This window comes from Tasmannia lanceolata, unplaced genomic scaffold (genome assembly GCF_043159265.1).
Source record: "Tasmannia lanceolata isolate RefF3 unplaced genomic scaffold, GAP_Taslan_0.1 ptg000002l, whole genome shotgun sequence".
NCBI classification, from domain to species: domain Eukaryota; kingdom Viridiplantae; phylum Streptophyta; class Magnoliopsida; order Canellales; family Winteraceae; genus Tasmannia; species Tasmannia lanceolata.
The window spans coordinates 20,579,494-20,599,202 of NW_027518679.1; the positions used below are offsets into that span (position 1 = coordinate 20,579,494).

The window sequence follows — 19,709 nt, forward strand, 5'->3', positions numbered from 1 at the left end:
ATGGAAGTGTGTTTGTGTTTGTGTTTCAATTTGAATATTGGAACTTGTAAATTTAAACAGGTTTTAGACATGTGTGTTTGTGTTTCTGAATGACTAGGGAAGTTGTAAATTAAAACAGAATATGATGTGTGTTTGTGTTTGTGTTTGTGAACAGAATATGATGTGTGTTTGAAGTTGAAATGTGTATTTTTACAGGTTAAGTACACAGCTTTCTATGGTCCTATGTTGTGTTTCTGAGAACAGAACCTTTATATCTCCTAAAAAATGGCTGGTGACCCTTTTTTGGGTTGGTAACCCACATTCGAAGGTCAATCACCCAAAAAAAGGGAGGTTGGTAAGCCTAAATTTAGATTCCAGAATCTTTATCTCCCATGAAAAATGGTTGGTGACCATTTTTTTGGTTGGTAACCCACCTTCAAAAGTCAATCACCCAAAAAATGGGAGGTTCGTAACTCGAAATTTCAATTCCAGAAGCTTTATCTAGCCTGAAAAATTGTTGGTGACCCATTTTTAGATTGATAACCCACTTTCAAGGTCAATCACCCAAAAAAATGGGATGTTGATAAGCCTAAATTTCGATTCCAGAACCTTTATCTCCCCTGGAAAATGGTTGGTGACCCTTTTTTGGGTTGGTAACCCACTTTCCAAGGTCAATCACCCAAAACAATGGGAGTTTAATAAGCCTAAATTTCAATTCCAGTAGCTTTACTCCCCTGGAAAATGGTTGGTAACCTTTTTTCGGTCGATCACCCACTTTCGAATGTTAGTAACCTCGTTTTAAGGGAGTCGATAACCTGGATTTTGAATTCCAGTAGCTTCATCAACCAACAGAATGGGTTGATGATCCAATTTTGTGTGTTGATAACCTCACTTCCGATTGGTTGATGACCTATTTTGGGGGAGTCGATAACCTGGATTTTGAATTCCAGTAGCTTTATCAACCAAGGTAATGGGTTGATGATCCAATTTTGTGTGTTGATAACCTCACTTCTGATTGGTTGATGACCTATTTTGGGGGAGTTGATAACCTGAATTTTGAATTCCAGTAGCTTTATCAACCAAGGGAATGGGTTGATGATCCCATTTTGTGTGTTGATAACCTCACTTCCGATTGGTTGATGATCTATTTTGGGGGAGTCGATAACCTGGATTTTGAATTCTAGTAGCTTTATCAACCAAGGGAATGGGTTGATGATCCAATTTTGTGTGTTGATAACCTCACTTCCGATTGTTGATGACCTATTTTGGGGGAGTCGATAACCTGGATTTTGAATTCCAGTAGCTTTATCAACCAAGGGAATGGGTTGATGATCCCATTTTGTGTGTTGATAACCTTACTTCCGATTGGTTGATGACCTATTTTGGGGGAGTCGATATCCTGGATTTTGAATTCCAGTGGCTTTATCAACCAAGGGAATGGGTTGATGATCCAATTTTGTGTGTTGATAACCTCACTTCTGATTGGTTGATGACCTATTTTGGGGGAGTCGATAACCTGGATTTTGAATTCCAGTGGCTTTATCAACCAAGGGAATGGGTTGATGATCCCATTTTGTGTGTTGATAACCTCACTTCCAATTGGTTGATGACCTATTTGGGGGAGTTGATAACCTGAATTCCAACATTCAAGTACCTTTATCAACCAAGGGAATGGGTTGATGATCCTATTTTGTATGTTGATAACCTCACTTCCTATTGGTTGATGATCTATTTGGAGGGAGTTGATAACCTGAATTCCAACATCAAGTAGCTTTATCAACCTAGGGAATTGGTTGATAATCCTATTGTTTATGCTGGTAATCCAATTATGACTGTTGATAAGTCCCTTTTCATGGTCTAGATGTAGGAGAGCGAGAACTAAATAGAGAACAAATAGCATATCTATATCCAAAAAAATTGTTTATGTATTGATGTTCCAATTACAACCATTCTTTACAAAATAACAAAAAAGAAGTCATCACAATATCTGAGAACATTCAAAAAATTCAATTACACCCTTACACAAAGAAGGGAGCTTGGCAAGGTACGCCCGATCTACTGAGTATGGGTGCAGAAGGCCCAATAGTAGTTTGGTCAACTTGTTGTCTTACCACGGGTGGTTCTTTGCAACTTCTTCTATTGTGGCCAAGTTGTCGACATCGGGTGCATTTGTAATGTAATCCACCTTTCAATTCGCGAGCAGTTCTTCTCGTACGCGGCCTTCCCGGTGGTCGCTTTGCAATCGGCGGTAATATTGTCATCAAGGATTCGGGATTTAATTCCCATTGGGTCCTGTCTAGTGTCGGGTGCAAAACTTCAGCGTACGTATCCTGATATCTCTCTACATGAAACCATTTCTCACAGTAATCGTATGCATCAAAATCTGTGATGCCAATGGCTGTCATGGCATGTCCACACGGGAGTCCAAATGTTTGGAATGCACGACAACTGCACGTGCGAAGTTCCAAGTTTACGCCATCTGTATGTTCAAGCGACCGTACTTCATATTCATGAACCCCAACTCGATAAGCTGTATACTGGCAACTCTCTTCCCTCGCTAATGTTATACGTTCTTCTGCGTAATGAGTCAACTTTGTTTGCCAACTATGACTCAATTTTTGATGCTTTTGAATGAAGTCTGTAGTCTGATGTCTAGTGTGCTCTACCAATGATGCAATCGGCAATCTTCTCGCATCCTTCAGGACAATATTGAAACACTCCGATCTATTTGTAGTCAATACATCATACCTATCCGCCTTAAAATAAAAACTAGCCCAGTGTTCGTTCGCAATGTCACTTATCCACTTGTGTGCACGTTCATTCCTCACCTTAATCTTGTCCATTGTTTCTCTGAACACACTCTCTCTCAAAGTCCGTGCGGCTTTCCAAAATAATCTCTCAAGTAGAACATCTTTGAACTCGGATCACAAATTGGCGGCGAGGTGACGCATACAATAACTATGATGAGAATTGGGAAATATATTAGGCACTGCCTGCAACAACTCCTTCTGTCGATCGGAGCATATGGTGAATATGTTCATCTCCGCTGTCAATACGTACTGCCTCAGCAACATAAAAAACCACCTCCAACTATCTTCGTTCTCCGTCTCAACAATCCCAAATGCTAATGGATATAAACCGTTGTTACCATCGAGCCCGATTTCAATCAATAAGATTCCTAGATACTTCCCTCGCAGATGTGTCTCATCAACCAAAATTATAGGCCTGAGTGTTCGATGAAAAGACCGTATGCTGGGACCAAATGTCCAAAATAAGCGAACAAATCTATCATCTCCCCTAGGTCGTAAATCTCTGGCTCTGAAAACACGCATATAGCTGCCGGGATTTCTTCTCATCATCTGAACTGTAAGTGCAGGCAATATTCGATAAGAGTCCTCCACATTCCCACAGTTAATCTCAAGTATGATGTTCATCGCGTTGTACGCTTTCCAATAGCTTATAATTATACCCCAATGCATCTTGATATATTCTCGTATGATCCTCGTCCTCACATCATCTGGGCAAGCAAATAAGCATAAACATGTCTGAGCAACCCAAGCTGCTGTGACAAGAGGGTGATCATTGCCCCTTAATTTAGTTCTACACGTATGGTCGGGGACAAACGACTTCACTAACACACAGGTCATATGATTAGTACCCGTTATACGCCATTTGCAACCCTCTACCTTGCATCTAACGGCATACTTCTTCGGTGTGGACTTTGACCTCACGAACATAAACCTCTGCCGAATAGCGTACTCTTTGACAACCTTTTTGAAGTGTTGCATATTAGAAAATATTGCCCAACCGTTAACTGCTCAAACTGAAGATTATTAGTATCTACATCATGGGCCCCAACAAACATCCCATCTGCTTTCATTGGCCGACTACTGTCAGTCGGAAGCGGTTGAGATCCCTCTCTGATAGGAGAACCCCCTCTGATAGGAGAATCCGCACTGAAAGGCTGAGCGCATGGACTAACACCGATATTTTCATAATCGTCATCATCATCCCCTCCTCCTCCTCCTCCTCATCTCATCACTACCATCGTCATTATCATCATCATTTCTTTCTTCTTCTAAATCTAAACCCCTCACAGAGAAATCGTCTTCAAAAACATTACTGAAGTCCACTTCAAGATCTCCTACATTTTGGAAGTCATCGATACCTCCACTAACATGGTTGCCATACAAATCACTTGCCAATGTTTCATTTAAGTCAATTTCAGACCTGCATAGTTCAGCGATATATAATCAAGTTGGATCCATATGAATTATAAATTGAAATATGGAAGTATTCAAACATTGCCAAAGAACTACAATACCTTATGACAGGTTCTGCTGGAGCACCTCTGATCTCTTCACTTACATATCTCTCATCAAATTCACTTTCGTAGTCTTTTTGCAAGTCCACTTCAAAACGAAGACGTTTTTGGGACGGAATCGAAGAAGAAGGAATGCTACGATTAAGAGAGGGTCTCCTAGTGCAGAGTTTGTTTGGGGGAAGCATTGACGAATTCAAGGAATTAATACATTTGTCATTTATGCTCTTAGTTATGTATATCATCACAGAATTGAACATGTATCTGTCAAACATCCTTAACATTGTTTGGAGGACATCATCATCATCGACGTCGATTAAAGTGACTATATATGGATCCACAACATATCGACATTTTATCGATAGTAAAACCTGCCTTTCTATAACACAAATCCTTCTTCGGATTGCAGCTTCAAATTCGTCGAAATTGATTCCGCGGCTAACAGATAACAATGTCTTCTTCCCTCCTACGTATTCCCAAGAAACATCATCCTTCAAATCTTCATCATAGTCTAAAAAAAGAGAAACCATTGTTTCGGACATTTTTATAAAATTCTAAATAGGGGTTCTAAACAGAGTTGTTGCTAAAAGGGGATCTTCATATCTTCTTGAGGGGTATTCAAGTGTACACAATGGGTTACCAAGTTCATAACTGGGATTATGGACTCTAAAGGGGGTTTTACTACCTCAATGGGGGTTTGAAAGTCAGTCCACAAGGTGTTCTAAAAGATTATCAGCTACCTAATGGGGGATTCAAGTCCGTACGGAGGCTTTTGTAAAGGGTAATCAAGTTGCAAATTAGGGGTTTTCAACTCTCTACACAAGGGGGTTTTCAAGTTTCTAAAGAGATTACCAAGTACATAGAAGGGGAGTTACCAACAATGTACAAGGGCTTTTCAACACTCTCCAAGGGGGTTACCAAGCCTCTCCGGGGGTGTACCGAGTGTTTATGTGGTAAATAAATGGGTTATAAAGCAGGGTTACAGAGATACTTGAAGCAGAAGCCCTAACTAACCATTTTGAAAGGGTTATAAGACAGGGTTATCAAGCAAAATAAATACAGGGTTATTACCCACAATAATGACATGGTTCAAACACAGTAATACAACCACAAATCCTAAGAGAGTAGATAAGCTACTCACCTTTAATCACCCTTCGTCAGTTTCAGGCATTAATGGAGAAATCTAGAAGAGGTTGGCGGTCATTTTTGGTAAGTGAAAAGTAAGAGAGAGAAATTTCTACTATAAGTTGTTTTTTTTAGAGTAAAAGGGGAATTACCAAGAATGTACAAGGGCTTTTCAACCCCCTCCAATGGGGTTACCAAGCCTCTCCGAGGTGTATCAAGTGTCAAAATAAGTTTATTAGGTAAATATATGGGACTTACCAACAGCAAATAAGGGATTATCAAGTGCAAAAAATTGTGATTCATATACAAAAGGGTTTACATAAACCATCTATATTCGGGTCATCAAACACTAATACCAACTTTATTAGTAGGGTACCAACTCTATAAGAACGGTTTCAGAGATAATAGAAGCACAAGCCCTAAGTCACCATTTTAAAAGGGTTATAAGATAGGGTTATCAATCACAATAAAGATAGGGTTATCACAAACAATACAGACAGGGTTATTATCACACACTAAACACATGGTTCAAACGCATTAATGGAAGCACTAATCCTAAGAGAGTAGATAAGCTACTAACCTTCACTTACACTTCGTGAGTTTCAGGCGTTAATGGAGAAATTTGCAAGAGGTTGGCTGTAAATTTTGATAGGTGAAAAGTAAGAGAGAGAAAAATCTACTATAACGTGTTCTTTTTACCATGAGGGGTATTTGGGTAAAAGGCCATGTGAGAAAAAGGTGTTTCGACCTCCGTTCACAACTTTTCAAAAAGGTGTCACCCATTCACTATTTTGTTATTTTTGTGTCACCAGTTGACAATTCTTTCTAAAGAAAATAAACACCCAAAAAAGTTTTTTTTCCCTATTTTTCAGCCACTTCATATCATCTCCTTACTCATGCCTGCTCAATTCTCTCCCTCCCACCCTCCTACAAGTTTGTCGCCGCTTGATAAGCTAATATTCCATGCAAAAAAATATTCATGATTGCCAAACATGGAGTAAATTTATCAGTTCCAACTATGGAAGCTATCATTATTAAGATGTGATGATCTTATTAGTCAAACTTGGGTCCCACATAGCACACACACGTGGTTAAACCTATTGTTCTCATAGATCCCCATAAAGGGGCTTTCTTGATTCTTGTCCTGTACCACTTGTAAAGGTTAAAACCCGCTGTCCTTAATTCACGGATCTCCGGAATATGTAGTCAGAACCCACAATCCCTTACCCAATAGCCCTTGACGAAAGCACCTCACAATACCTTGGCTTCTAGAGTATCATGCACAATGTATAACTATATGTACAATTGATTATAGAATATCGTATGCACTGAGAATGGGGATATATAGGACTGTGTAATACTGTACATGTGACGCCACCACCCCACTATGTAAATATTGTCCAGCAGCACAATCACTGCAACACTACGTGACAACCGGTCTCCCCCTCTCTCTCTCTCTCTCTAACATCAACGGTTGGTGGGCCCAACAATTAATTTGTTTAAATCATTGAGCAAGGTAGGCCTCACTCATATTTTTCAAAATGAAATATACGGCCCACATCCAAATTGTCCATTTGATGGGCCACATCGTAAATAGGTTGTGTAGGGCTGGCAATTTCGGGAATTCCCCGATTTGAGAGGAGAAGGGGATTTTAAAAATTCCCCGGTGCGGGGAGGGGAAGGGGAAGGGGAAGGGGTTGTCCCCTCCCCGACCCGCCCCGCTCCGCCCCGCCCCGTTAATCAATGCCATTTTTTTGTATATTTTTAAGTGTTGTTTTTTTAGGAAAACTACTAGAAACTCTGTGGATCGGCTACAAGATTCCCCCAAACATAGACTTAGCTTGTCTTTTCCTTTTCATTAGCTTTTGAGAGCATTTTGGGAACTATAATAACCTTTTGACAGATGTTGAAATAATAAAGACAAGCTGAGTGAGTGAGTGTATGCAATTATCAAAAAATCGTAGTGCCAACATCGGTAGCCAAAATAAATTGCATTTTATTATTAAAAGTATGGTATGGCCCGCACCATACGATGATCCAAACCATCCATTAGATGGGGCACACCCTAAATAGGTTGTGCCCCAAAAATCATTTCCATAGGTTGATCCTAACCCTCCGATCTATAGATGAATAGGATCATTCAGTAACTCTATAGATCGGAGGGTTAGGATCAACCTAAGGAAATGTTTTTTGGGCGCAACCTATTTAGGGTGTGCACCATCTAATGGACGGTTTGGATCATCCTATGGTGCGGGCCATACCTTACTTTTAATAAAGTCAGGAGTGCGTAGTGCTCATAACATTTCCCAAAATTAATTATCCAAAATGGGGTTTAGATGTTGGGTACTCTAAGTGGCAGGTTATGATACCACTTGATCTAAAATTGAAGTTGGATCGAATCCAATTAGCAATGTGCGGAAATCCCATCATCCAACAACAGCTACTGTCAGTCCAATGGGTCCATCCATCCATCGTCCACACACAAATACCGAATATGGATCTACCCTCTCTTATTAAATCTTCAAGTAAAAAAACACTGCAAACAAGTGAAATCTGGACGTTCGTTGCTGCCCAGCATTTCAATCAATATATAAAGAAGAGAAGACAAACTCCTTATAACAATCTCTTGCTAATTTAATTAACGCTAGCCTATCGATTGTTAGTTTATAACATTTTTATATATTGAAATTGCATCAAGTTGATTAGGGACACCCAGCATTAGTGTATCAATGACTAAAGAGGGGGTGATGTTGGGGCGGGGGGGGATTTTCTCCCCAAAGGATGCGGGAAGGGGAAGGGGATTAGATATTCCCCGCGGGGAGGGGAGGGGGATTCCCCACCATCCCCGCAAAGGGGAGGGGAAAATTCCCCGCAGAGGGGAAGGGGTAGGGGACCCCAACATCCGGCCCCGACCCGCCCCGTTGCCAGCCCTAAGGTTGTGTCCCAAAAAATCATTTCCACATGATGATCCTAAGCCTCTGATATAAAGAGAAACTGCATATTATGGAAACCTATATAGATCGGAGGGTTGCGATCATCCTGTGGAAAATGACTTTGGGGGCACAAACTATTTACGTTGTGGCCCATCAAATGGACAGCTTGGATCATCTGAGTATTTTTCAAATGGACTGTACGACCCACACCATACGATGATCCAAACCATCCATTTGATTCGCCACAATGTACGTAGTTTGTGCCCCAAAAATCATTTCCATAAGATGATTGCAACGCTCCAATCTATAGAGGTTTCCATAAAATGCACTTTCACTTTAGAGCGGAAGGCTAAGATCATCCTATTGAAATGACATTTTGGGGCGCACCCCATTTACATTGTGGCCCATCAAATGGACGGTTTGGGTCATCCTATGGTGTGGGCCGTCCAGTCCATTTTGAAAATTATGGGTGGGGCCTACCTTGTTCAAAGATTTAAACAAATTAATTGCTGGGCCCACCAAAGGTTCATGTTGCATAGAGAGAGAGGTTTGTAGTAGTGTTGTACCAGCCTGCAGGGGATCTATCATTGCCCAAAAAAAAAAACCCTTTTTTGCTTCTTACATCAAAATTATTATGACAGTTTGGTGACTAAGATAGTGTTTGAGAAAGTATTTATATTGAAGTGATCAGTGAGTGACCTTCTAAGATTAGTACTAAACCTTAATATACATGAAAAGATTAGGAGAAATTCAATCCATTATGAAATACAGAGTAAGAATTGCAGCTAATCGGAACTCCAAATATAGAAAGGAAAAGAAATCACAGTGATAATCTTAGAAGATTATTCTCATCCATGGCCATGGTTTGGCTGTAAAAAACAGTCGGAAACATCGGCAAGCCATTGAGGTGATGGGTTAGAGAGAGAGAGTATCTCAACAAACACAAAAATTAAAAAGAAAAAAATGAATATTGCAACAAGGGATTTGCTAGGTAATTTCGAAGAAAGCCATTTTGCGGCTCATTTTAGCGTGAGAAAACATCCACCTTAGATGATTTAAATGAAGTAGACAAAATCTGCTAAAAAGTGAACATGTGTGGCTGTTCTCTCCTGCAAAAGTGATTCTCAAAATGGCTTTAGCAAATCCCATGTACCAAAATCTATAGACCGGTGACCAATGGTTTAAATCACGAATTTAGCCACTTAGATTGGGCTGTCCGGATGAATTTTAATATAAAAATTACCACTTTTTACTTACGACGAATTTGAAGTCCAACCCAAAATTGAGATTGTTAGGGTAAACATGCCTTAAAAAAACAAAAGAAAAAATCGTTGGTTCCCACCAATTCCTCCCCACCTCTCTTCCAACGACTATTTCAGTCCTTTTACAAACTCACCCATTCCTAAAATCCCTCCCCATCAATCCCACCTGTTCCTTTTCTCACCACTCTTTCTCTTTGAACTTGTTTTCTCTATACATCCATCTCCTTCCTACCCATCCCTTTCTCCAACCCCACAAAACCCCAGTTTTGCCTTCTCCCCCCTCTCCCCAACCATAGTCCCCTCCTTAATCTCTCCTTTCTACCATGGGTAATTGCTTTTCCCATGGAAACAAAACCAAGAAAACCCATATCCCCGATCCAATTATCGATGAAAATCCGACCGCCCATAACCCAAATTCCACAAAGTCGGCCCCGCCCGCGGCCGCTTCCACAGGCTCTCGTCCACCTTCGAAACCGGCCACAATTGGACCCGTCTTAGGCCGACCCATGGAAGATGTCCGATCGCTCTACACAATTGGAAAAGAACTCGGACGTGGGCAATTTGGTGTCACCCATTTGTGCACCCTCAAGTCCACAGGCGAACAATTCGCCTGTAAGACCATAGCGAAACGAAAACTTGTTAATAAGGAAGATATTGAAGATGTTCGAAGGGAAGTTCAGATAATGCACCATCTAACGGGCCAGCCAAATATCGTGGAACTGAAAGGAGCTTTTGAAGACAAACAATCTGTGCATTTGGTTATGGAGTTATGCGCCGGAGGAGAGCTTTTCGATAGGATAATTGCCAAGGGGCATTATACAGAACGAGCAGCGGCATCTCTGTTGAGAACAATTGTACAGATTGTACATACTTGTCATTCTATGGGTGTTGTTCATAGGGATCTCAAGCCAGAGAATTTCCTTTTATTAAACAAGGATGAGAATGCTCCGCTCAAGGCCACGGATTTCGGCCTTTCTGTGTTCTTCAAGCAAGGTTTTGGTTTTGATCTTATCATATTATTTTTATTCATTAATTCGTTCTGTTTTTTTCATTACTTTTGTGGGTTTGGATGCCACAATGTAGTTTGCCCATTAGAAATGTTAGCCTACTGCATTTTGGAGAAGAATTGAAGAATTAATATGGAAGGATGACTCTTTTGCCTTTTAGCTGGCTATAAATAATCACATATGTGTTAGCTAACAACTTTTATTAAATGGAGAAACAGGATTACATCAATGGGGAGATGTCATCCCCCAAATGTTGGCATCATTATTACAAGTCATTATCCTTAATAACTTAGATGGTCCTGGCTCAACCACACATACAGTGATCGGGCTTGTTGACCTGGTGCATCCTGATGTGATCAGATCAGATGATCCTAACTGTTGAAACATTTTTAAAATAAAATGATTTAGAAAATGTTTTTTTTTTTTTTTCAAAAAGGGTTGATTGAAATTAAAAGTTTAATCCAAGATGAAAAAAAGTTAGAAGAGGCAAGATGGCTTTATAGAGACTTCTTCAAGGCATTTGTATATACCACATGTATGGCCACCAATCACCTAAAGAAATAAGATGATGAACATCATCATAGTAGAGCTTTTGTTTTACTTGGAAACCATGAAAAATTATTCCATGGAATAATCGTTTGGCCCAAGTGTAAAAGGCAGAGGAGGAGAGAAACTTGAGTTGGTGGGAGTTGAGAGCATCAACCATCCATAAAAGATAGCGAAAAAAAAAAAGAGAGTGGATTTCACCTTAGTCTAACGTTTGAACAGGATAATTTTTACCTTCCTATTTCCATTACATGAGCAATTAAGACTTCTTTTAGCAAGCTTAATAATTTTTACCTTAGTGCAGCATCAGCCCTCCAATGCCTTCTACTTTTAGCCCTAGGACTTCAGCCTTAATAGATGTCTGTTAACCTAGGATCAGGGCATTCAAATCTCATACAAAACATAGATCTCAAAAGCCAATGATCACATGTGATAGATCTAAAAGGAACTATGTTACAGATCTATAGAAAACAATCTCTTCTAACCATGCAATCAATCTATAATACAAAAAGAAGGATTAGCACATATCTCGATCGGTCAATTGATCCTTCTACAACCTTTCTGGATAGAAAATGGACTGGTAGAATTCCACCCATAATAGAACTCTACTTAGTTTAATCAATTTAATTAACGACTAATCCTTATATAATTACACTAGGACTACACTAATTATCCATGTCTTTTGAGGATAAAGATGTACACTAATTATCCATGTCTTAATAGGATAAGATGCACTGATTACCCTTATACTCCATATTGATCACTTTGGTCATTGGGTAAATCCAATAATTTCACAATTAATCTCATTCATCAATCTAGACCGTTGATCCAGATTCCAGAATCAATGATTGCCCACATAAGGTCTTACAGTGGCTGCTGCTGTTAATATGTTTTTTTTTTTTTTTTTTTTTTTGGTATCTATTCTAACTATTGTAGTTATTCAGATTCTTCTAAAAGAGTTGTATTTTGTGACTTCTTTGATTAACAAGAAAATTTAATAAATGAACAGGTGAAGTGTTCAGAGACATAGTAGGCAGCGCATATTACATTGCACCCGAAGTCCTCAAGCGAAGGTATGGACCAGAAGTTGACATATGGAGTATTGGAGTAATGCTTTATATTCTTCTTTGTGGAGTTCCTCCTTTTTGGGCTGGTAATATCTTCTCTTCTCTCCCATTTTTTTCTTTTAATCCCTTGAGATCTCACATTGGTTTACTATAGTTAATATTAGAATTAATCAAAACATACCAATTTTGGGTTTACAGAGTCAGAGCATGGTATTTTCAATGCAATCTTGAGCGGGCATGTCGATTTCACAAGTGATCCATGGCCATCCATTTCAGTAGGTGCAAAGGATCTAGTTAAAAAGATGCTTAATACAGATCCCAAACAGAGGCTCACAGCATTCCAAGTTCTTAGTAAGTATGATTTCGTTTAATTTTGAGTACAATAATCAGTTTTGAACTCACAATCAGTTCAAAACTTGACTAAAATTTACATCTATTGTTGTTATGACATTAAATCATTTGACTAAAATCAAATCATCATGAAAAGTTAAGAATATGAATACCCATTTATCTGTAAATGGATTTTCTTGGTAGAATATTACTCTATTTATTATGACAAGAAAACAGCATGAGTTATAGGAAAATTTACATTTATACAGTTTTAATAAGAGTGTTGGCCTAGAAACCCAAGTATTCCCATTGTATATTGCAAGATATTTAATAGCTATTTAATAATTTACATTTGTATGGAATTTAATAGAAAGAGAGAAATTTACATTTATAAAGTTTAAAGTAACAGGAAGTTGGGATGGAAACCCATGGTTTCTCTTTATATATAGTATAGATATTAAATATTTTGTAACACAATGTATGATTATGATTATTCTGTCTTCTACAACCGGGTCGATATAAGTTGTCAATGTTTATAAAAAACAATGACACATACCTGAGAAATCCGCTATTTATTTATTTATTTTTTGAATGGGATTTCATTGAAGAAATGAGGACCGAGATGGTCCAGTACAGAATATGGAAAGAAAAAGAACAATATAAATAAAAATAACAACATAAAAAATGGCGAAAGCTCAAGAAAGGGAAACCAAAATCAAGGGGGCAGGAATCAAACTGCTCCAAAGACTCCAACACCCCTCCCTAACAAGCCTGCAACCTCATTAGCAGATCTCCTCACATGTTGGAAAGCGATATTAGAGGATCCCACTATATCATCTATCTCGTCAAGGGGGAGAAATCCATTATTGTTCTTTTTCTCCGGTAGTATTTTTTTTCTTAGTTTTCTAAGGCTCTGTTCACTTCTTTTCTAGCTGCAGGAAAAGAAAAGAAAGGAAAAGAATCTTATGTGAAAAACTGGAAAAGAAAGGAAAAGAAACTGTGAGAAAATTCCGTTGTTCAAGGCCGAGAAAGGAAAAGAAAGTATGCAGGCAAAGTGGTTTTCTTAGGAAAGTGATTTTCCCATCCTTTTGGTGAGAAAATTTAGAGGGAAAGTGCAAGAAAGTTGGTTTTCCATGTCATTATTTATATGTTCCACCTGTGTAATTCCGCTTTCCGGAGAAAACAAGTGAACGGGGGAAAATGTCAAATCATGTCCAATCAAGGGAAAATTCATCCAATCAAGGGAAAATTCGGCTTACTTTCTTCTCCTTTCCTTTCTCAAGAAGGCAAGTGAACAGAGCCTAAGGGAATGTTCTCGCCCAATCTATCTCATTTAATCATTTGCTCAATCATTGTTCGACATGAACGGTGACCACCTTTTACTTTTGCCTTAGGCAAAAAGTTTTGAACCTCAGTGAGAGCTCCTATTATAATATTATTTGGCATGTTATTCTTTTCAAAACAATGAAAACATTTGTCTGAATAACATGTTTTGTCTATTGGGTTCTTTGTTTTCTGATTTTATTTTTTTGAAAATTGATATTTTTTATTCCATAAAAGTGTCAAATAAAGGACAGGTTGTCCCCTAACAGGCTACAACAATACCGCCCCCTACATAGTAGGATTAGCTTACATATCTGTTATATGCTACCCATCCTCATTCCCCATTACATTACCCAATAGCCTAAATTGTATCTGATCCAACAAAAGTACCATATTTATGGGCCCCACCAAGTCATAATATTTGTCCGCCATGCCGTACAAACTTCTCCACCTCATCCCAACTGGTGATTTCAATTTTCAAAAATCCCGCTCGAAGACCTAGATCTATTGTGCGCCCCTAATCGTGAACGATAGCTATTACTTCTAACGTACGCCAGGCCATCTTCTTCGGCTGCATTTTCAGAGAGAGAGAGGGGGGGGGGGGGGAGCCGGTAGTCTTCTACAGCAACTATCCCCTCCGGCCACCACCTCCTTCTCCACGGTCACCACCTCTAGTCCCTCCTACATCTCTTCCACACTTCCATCTCCACCTCTTAAACCCAGCCACCACCACCATCTTCTTCAAGATCTAAACCCACCTCCACCACAGCCCATTTTCTTCATCACATTCCGCCATTTTCAGATCAATAACCCATCTTCACCACCCGATCTCCAGCAGACTTCATCTCGCACCACCACCAAACCTTCCACGGCCTCTAGATCTAGAACCCACAGACCTTCCACGGCCTCCAGATCCGGCCTCCAAATCCGGCCTCCACAGCCTCGCTTCTCTCCACGGCGTCTGGATCCGGTCTCCACGACCAGATCTAGCCCAGGACCTAATGACGGACTCCAGACCGCCTTCACGGCCTCCACAGCCAGATCTGGACTCAATGGCCTCCTCCCGGCCTCCACAAACCATATCTAGCCTCAATGGCCTCCTCAATGGCCATTGAGGATGGCCTCCCAACACAATGGTGAACAGTGGTGGAATCGCAACCGGGTTGAGACGACTGCCAGACTCTTCAAATGGTGGCCGGAATCAAGTGATTGCCGGAGAAGAAAGGAGGTGGAAGCGCAAGGCGGAAGTAATTTGGAGAAGCGGCGACGGCCAAATCCTTCATTCTTCTTCTTCGTTTGCAAACCCAAGCACCACAAAAATCTCTTCTCCATTTCTTACAAACCCTCATGTTTAAAACTTCCCACCAAAACCTCTTCTCTAACTTTCCAAAAGTGCCAAACCTAGAAACCCTCTTTCTTTCTTTTTTCTTTTGCAGCCCACCCTCCTTCCAAAACGTGAAGTGTCCCCTGATCTCTCTTCTTCTTCCTCTAAGTCCTTTAAACACAACAAACAACAAAAATGTCGGAAAGGAAAGGCAGAGGGAAAAAGCTGCGCTCGCGTCTCCCTTCCCCTCTGCCGGAAGGGGAAGGGATGAAAAAAGTTTTTTTCTTTTCTGTTATTATTTATTAAGTTTTATGTGTATATTGAAAATATTAAACAAGCACACAAATAATGCCCAAATAATCAGATATTTCTGCATGGATTTTCTTGGTTTTGTCTTATTATGGGTATTAAATAGTATGAATTTGCTAAGGCCATCAGGCAAGCTTCCAAACTTATTTCGTTCAATGGGTTTTCTTAGTTTTCTATTGGTAAGATAATAATGGAAAATATTTGCTAAAGACTGAAACTTATGAACAGTCTTTTTTTGAGTTTTCTCAATTTTCTAATTATTATGATATTAAATGGTATGCATTTACTGATTAATGCAAGTGAGTTTGCAGACCACCCATGGATCAAGGAGGATGGAGAAGCACCTGATACACCCCTTGATAATGCTGTGCTGAACAGGCTTAAACAGTTCAGAGCAATGAATAAGTTCAAGAAAGTTGCTCTCAGGGTAAGCATTTGTGCCTGCCTTGCACATTTCACCATGCTATTTCTGGCACAGATTGCTATTTTTTAATTATCTTGATCTGATATTGTTAACTGAAAGAATGGAAAGCTTTCCTCTTAAAACTTCACTAGTGACATTAGCTCTAAGCATCTACTTAGCTAATTATGAACTTCTTAAGAATAAGAAACCCAAATTACGAATGCTGGTTTTTAATATCTACTGACCCAGATTGCCATTTGTAGTTTCCTCATATTAATTAAATACTACATATACATGTTCTAGATTTAACATTAGAACTCTTCTGACTTATATGCATAATTGTCAAACTCTTACGAGTCGTACGAGTCAACTCCCGAGTCGGGTCAAGTTGTTGGGCTTTCGAGGCAATTCGCATGGTTGACTTGCAGATTCTCAAACTCTTACGAGTCATATGAGTCAACTCCCGAGCCGAGTCGAGTCGCTGGGATTTTGAGGCGAGTCACAGTGACTCTTCTATGTTGAAGACTCGTCCAAGTCATCTGGTGACTCGAACGAGTCGCTGGGAGTTGACTCAAAAACATAAGACTCTTACGAGTCGAGTTGAGTCGTTGGGCCTGGGCTTTCATGTTTTAGTGGTTGAAAACTGGGAAGTTAGAACTTAAAACCTAATTACTTTTGTGTATGCAAGTTACAAGTTATTTATATTTTTGGCTTAGTGCTTTATCTATGTGCTATTGGGTTATATTTTTTACATGCTTCATCTTTTGATATATAAATATATTTTTTTCAACTAAATTTTTGTTCTTGTCAAAAACTCTTACGAGTCACGAGTCATAAAATTAAGAAATCGAGTAACGAGTCGAGTTACGGAACTATGCTTATATGCATTTATTATTGTATTGAACTCCTGACAATTGAGAATCTCACTTTTTTTCCATTCTTGAATTGGGAAGGTAATAGCAGGATGTTTGTCAGAGGAAGAAATCATGGGTTTGAAAACAATGTTCAAGAACATCGATACTGATAACAGTGGGACCATAACACTTGAAGAACTTAAACAAGGACTCTCCAAGCAAGGAACGAAGCTATCTGAGTACGAAGTTAAACAGCTTATGGAAGCTGTAAGTTCTCAAAACATTAGTAAATATTCAAATCAGTTTATATGTTACTGGATCATTGTTCTTATTAAAATGCATCAAAGTCCCAGTTTAAAGATCATTCAGGCTCGTAAAAGTTTAGTAGCAGTTAAAAATTAAAGAAAATCATGCATACATACAAGCTAAATCATGATTTTTCTTTCTTTTTTCTTTCGTGCACTTTCATGTTTGATTTTACACAGGCTGACGCCGATGGTGATGGAACCATCGACTATGACGAGTTCATCACAGCAACAATGCACATGAATCGAATGGACAGAGAAGAGCATCTATACACTGCATTCCAATACTTCGATAAAGACAACAGCGGGTATGAAACAGTCAATTAATAATTGCATTTAAGAAATTAATGACCGGTAAAATATAACCAATTTTAAGAGTACATCTGTACGTCAGATGTTGCCAAACTGTTAAACTCAGATGTCGAATTCTCTTGCTATTGAGATTTGGAAGATCTACTCTATGATGATTAAATTTTCTTCCACTGCTTTATCATCAGGTACATTACGATGGAAGAGCTAGAGCAAGCTCTTAAAGAGTTCGGCATGCAAGATGGAAGGGACATAAAGGAAATTATATCAGAAGTCGATGGCGATAATGTAAGGAACAAAACAAACAAAATGCTAATAGTTCTAACTTCTAACATTATTGCCAAATATTCTTATTTTTCTACGAACTTAATTTCAGAAAGCGATCTCAAAATGCCAAAATTAATCAAGGATTTACTATAATTTACATTTTAGAGAAAGATAGGAAGTTTGCACTACTTGTTTCTAGATTTTTTTAGGAGGTGTTGGGATGTAGGATCAAACGTGGCTCATTCACCATCACTGTCGAATCAAAAGATCAGATGGTTACAACAATCACCCGCCATCAACTCTTTCATGAATAGTCTATTATTCCAATTCATACATAGGCTAATGCCACGGATAGGTAACCCATGCGTCAAAATGAAAGATGATCCTGATGCATTCTTAAAACTCCACAGATTTTCTGGTCTTTTGCTAATACAGGCCTAAGATGTGGTAACATTTTGTATCTATCAAGCGGATGCTTTTTAATTCATTAAAAGGCAATAATGTTTGGTCTGGTTCCCTTCATGCAGGATGGGAGGATCAACTACGATGAGTTCGTGGAAATGATGAGAAAAGGAAATCCAGAAGCAAACCCAAAAAAGCGGCGTGACGTGTTCATGTAAATTTGAATTGATTATGTGAACAGAGAATTTGATGGGGTGCCTTTGGTGTGTATCAATATCAGTGACATTGGGAGAAGCTGAGTGCCTATTCAAGAAATTATTCATGAAACTCATGTACGCTATGGTAGAATTATGGAGGGGATGGGGCTGGGAGAGGATCACAACAACTTTTCATGGGGTTTGAGGGTTGTGGGGTTTTCTCCTTTCTAAGCACTGAGACAAGGAAAAAAACACAAAAAATGAAATTTTATTAATGCCAAGGATTAGTGGATCTTTTAATGTATTTTTCTCTTTCCTTTCTAAAGAATATAGATCAGAGTTGTTTCTCAGTTTCTTTAGCTCACAGTATTGAACCTAGTTAGAATTCAAAGCCAAATTTGGTAATAATTAATTATGTAGATTCATGGGTTTTTTATTATCTTTAATACCACTACAGAATTGAAAAGTAAGTCACAATTTTTTGCAAGGATAACTGAAAGAAGCTTCTATTTTCTTTCCCTTATTCTGTTTAATTAGGTCAAGGTCCAAAGCGAATGAAGAAATACTTACTAAGCTATGGTAACATCTGCAAAATGTCGGAACTGTTTTTCTGACTCCATATGACAATTGCAGTTCATTAATGAAGATTTGAAAAAACATTTTTACCAAGACATGAATGAGATAGACTACCAAGTTTGAAATTTGAGTACAATTATACAGTCCTAGTTTTAAGTGCAACCTTCCTCCATGGCAAAGTATGCCATGTCAGAAGTCCAGTCCTCAATAAAGAGGATTCTTATTTTGACTAGTAAAAGTAGATAGAACAAGTAGTGATTCCTAGTAGGGGTCTATTTCTATCCGCTTGATATTAGTCAGTTGTTGTTATCCTTTTACTTGTTTTTAGCCTATTTATATTAGGAGTCTTTTTGTATGCGATGGGAATGTTTCAGAGAAGTAGTTTTTCATCCATTATCTAATTGTTAGCTTCGTCTAACTTGGAAGTCTCGGTTTCCCTCCAAGCAAACCAAACACTTATTTTCTTTATTTGTTTTCTCTTTCTTATTTTTTCCTACTCAAAATATGGAAGCGAATGGAGAAAACACCCTAGAAAGACATCTATCCGCCTGTGAATCGACCCGATACATGATATGTTGCATTAGGACGTAACAAATTGGTATCAAAGCCAACACTACGTCTCATGTTCAAGTCACAGAAGGGGCCACTTGTGAAGGGGGCTAACCGGGGCAACCAGAGTGAAAGTCCTCATAGAGTGGGCCGTTGTGGACATCAGCCGAGAATCGTGGTGGATTGCTATGGTCGTAAGTGGTTTAAATGCCTAGTCTAACGCGTTCCATCAGGGGCATCGGGGATTTTGGCATACTAGTTAGGTACCTAACATTTTGTACCGGAGCAGTCACCACGTCACTGTTTATATCACGGAAGGAG

At 39.0% G+C, this 19,709-nt stretch overlaps 3 protein-coding genes across 3 annotated transcripts; 1 reads left to right on the plus strand and 2 right to left on the minus strand.

The window, feature by feature from the left end:
• Positions 1-1,997: 1,997 nt before the first annotated feature.
• LOC143889321 (uncharacterized) lies at positions 1,998-2,822 on the minus strand. The gene has a single exon (XM_077393499.1). It carries the CDS (start codon positions 2,820-2,822, stop codon positions 1,998-2,000), a length of 825 nt encoding a protein of 274 aa, XP_077249614.1.
• Positions 2,823-2,903: 81 nt separating this feature from the next.
• LOC143889327 (uncharacterized) lies at positions 2,904-3,767 on the minus strand. Its single transcript, XM_077393511.1, has one exon. It carries the CDS (start codon positions 3,765-3,767, stop codon positions 2,904-2,906), a length of 864 nt encoding a protein of 287 aa, XP_077249626.1.
• A 6,064-nt stretch (positions 3,768-9,831) lies between these two features.
• Positions 9,832-18,567, plus strand: LOC143885922 (calcium-dependent protein kinase 17-like). Its single transcript, XM_077389977.1, has 8 exons — positions 9,832-10,613; positions 12,183-12,326; positions 12,439-12,591; positions 15,838-15,953; positions 16,883-17,050; positions 17,269-17,396; positions 17,586-17,685; positions 18,192-18,567. The coding sequence occupies exons 1-8, from the start codon at positions 9,944-9,946 to the stop codon at positions 18,282-18,284; spliced, it is 1,572 nt and encodes a 523-aa protein (XP_077246092.1). The 5' UTR covers positions 9,832-9,943; the 3' UTR covers positions 18,285-18,567.
• Positions 18,568-19,709: the final 1,142 nt, after the last annotated feature.

What these genes read in the sequence shown, in the direction of transcription:
- LOC143885922 (XM_077389977.1), top strand. Translation starts at nt 9,944, where the DNA reads ATGGGTAATTGCTTTTCCCATGGAAACAAAACCAAGAAAACCCATATC. An exon ending in TTAAACAGCTTATGGAAGCT is followed by an intron (nt 17,051 to 17,268) that starts GTAAGTTCTCAA and finishes GATTTTACACAG; the next exon opens with GCTGACGCCGATGGTGATGG. An exon ending in TTCGATAAAGACAACAGCGG is followed by an intron (nt 17,397 to 17,585) that starts GTATGAAACAGT and finishes CTTTATCATCAG; the next exon opens with GTACATTACGATGGAAGAGC.
- LOC143889327 (XM_077393511.1), bottom strand. Translation starts at nt 3,767, where the DNA reads ATGCAACACTTCAAAAAGGTTGTCAAAGAGTACGCTATTCGGCAGAGG.
- LOC143889321 (XM_077393499.1), bottom strand. Translation starts at nt 2,822, where the DNA reads ATGGACAAGATTAAGGTGAGGAATGAACGTGCACACAAGTGGATAAGT.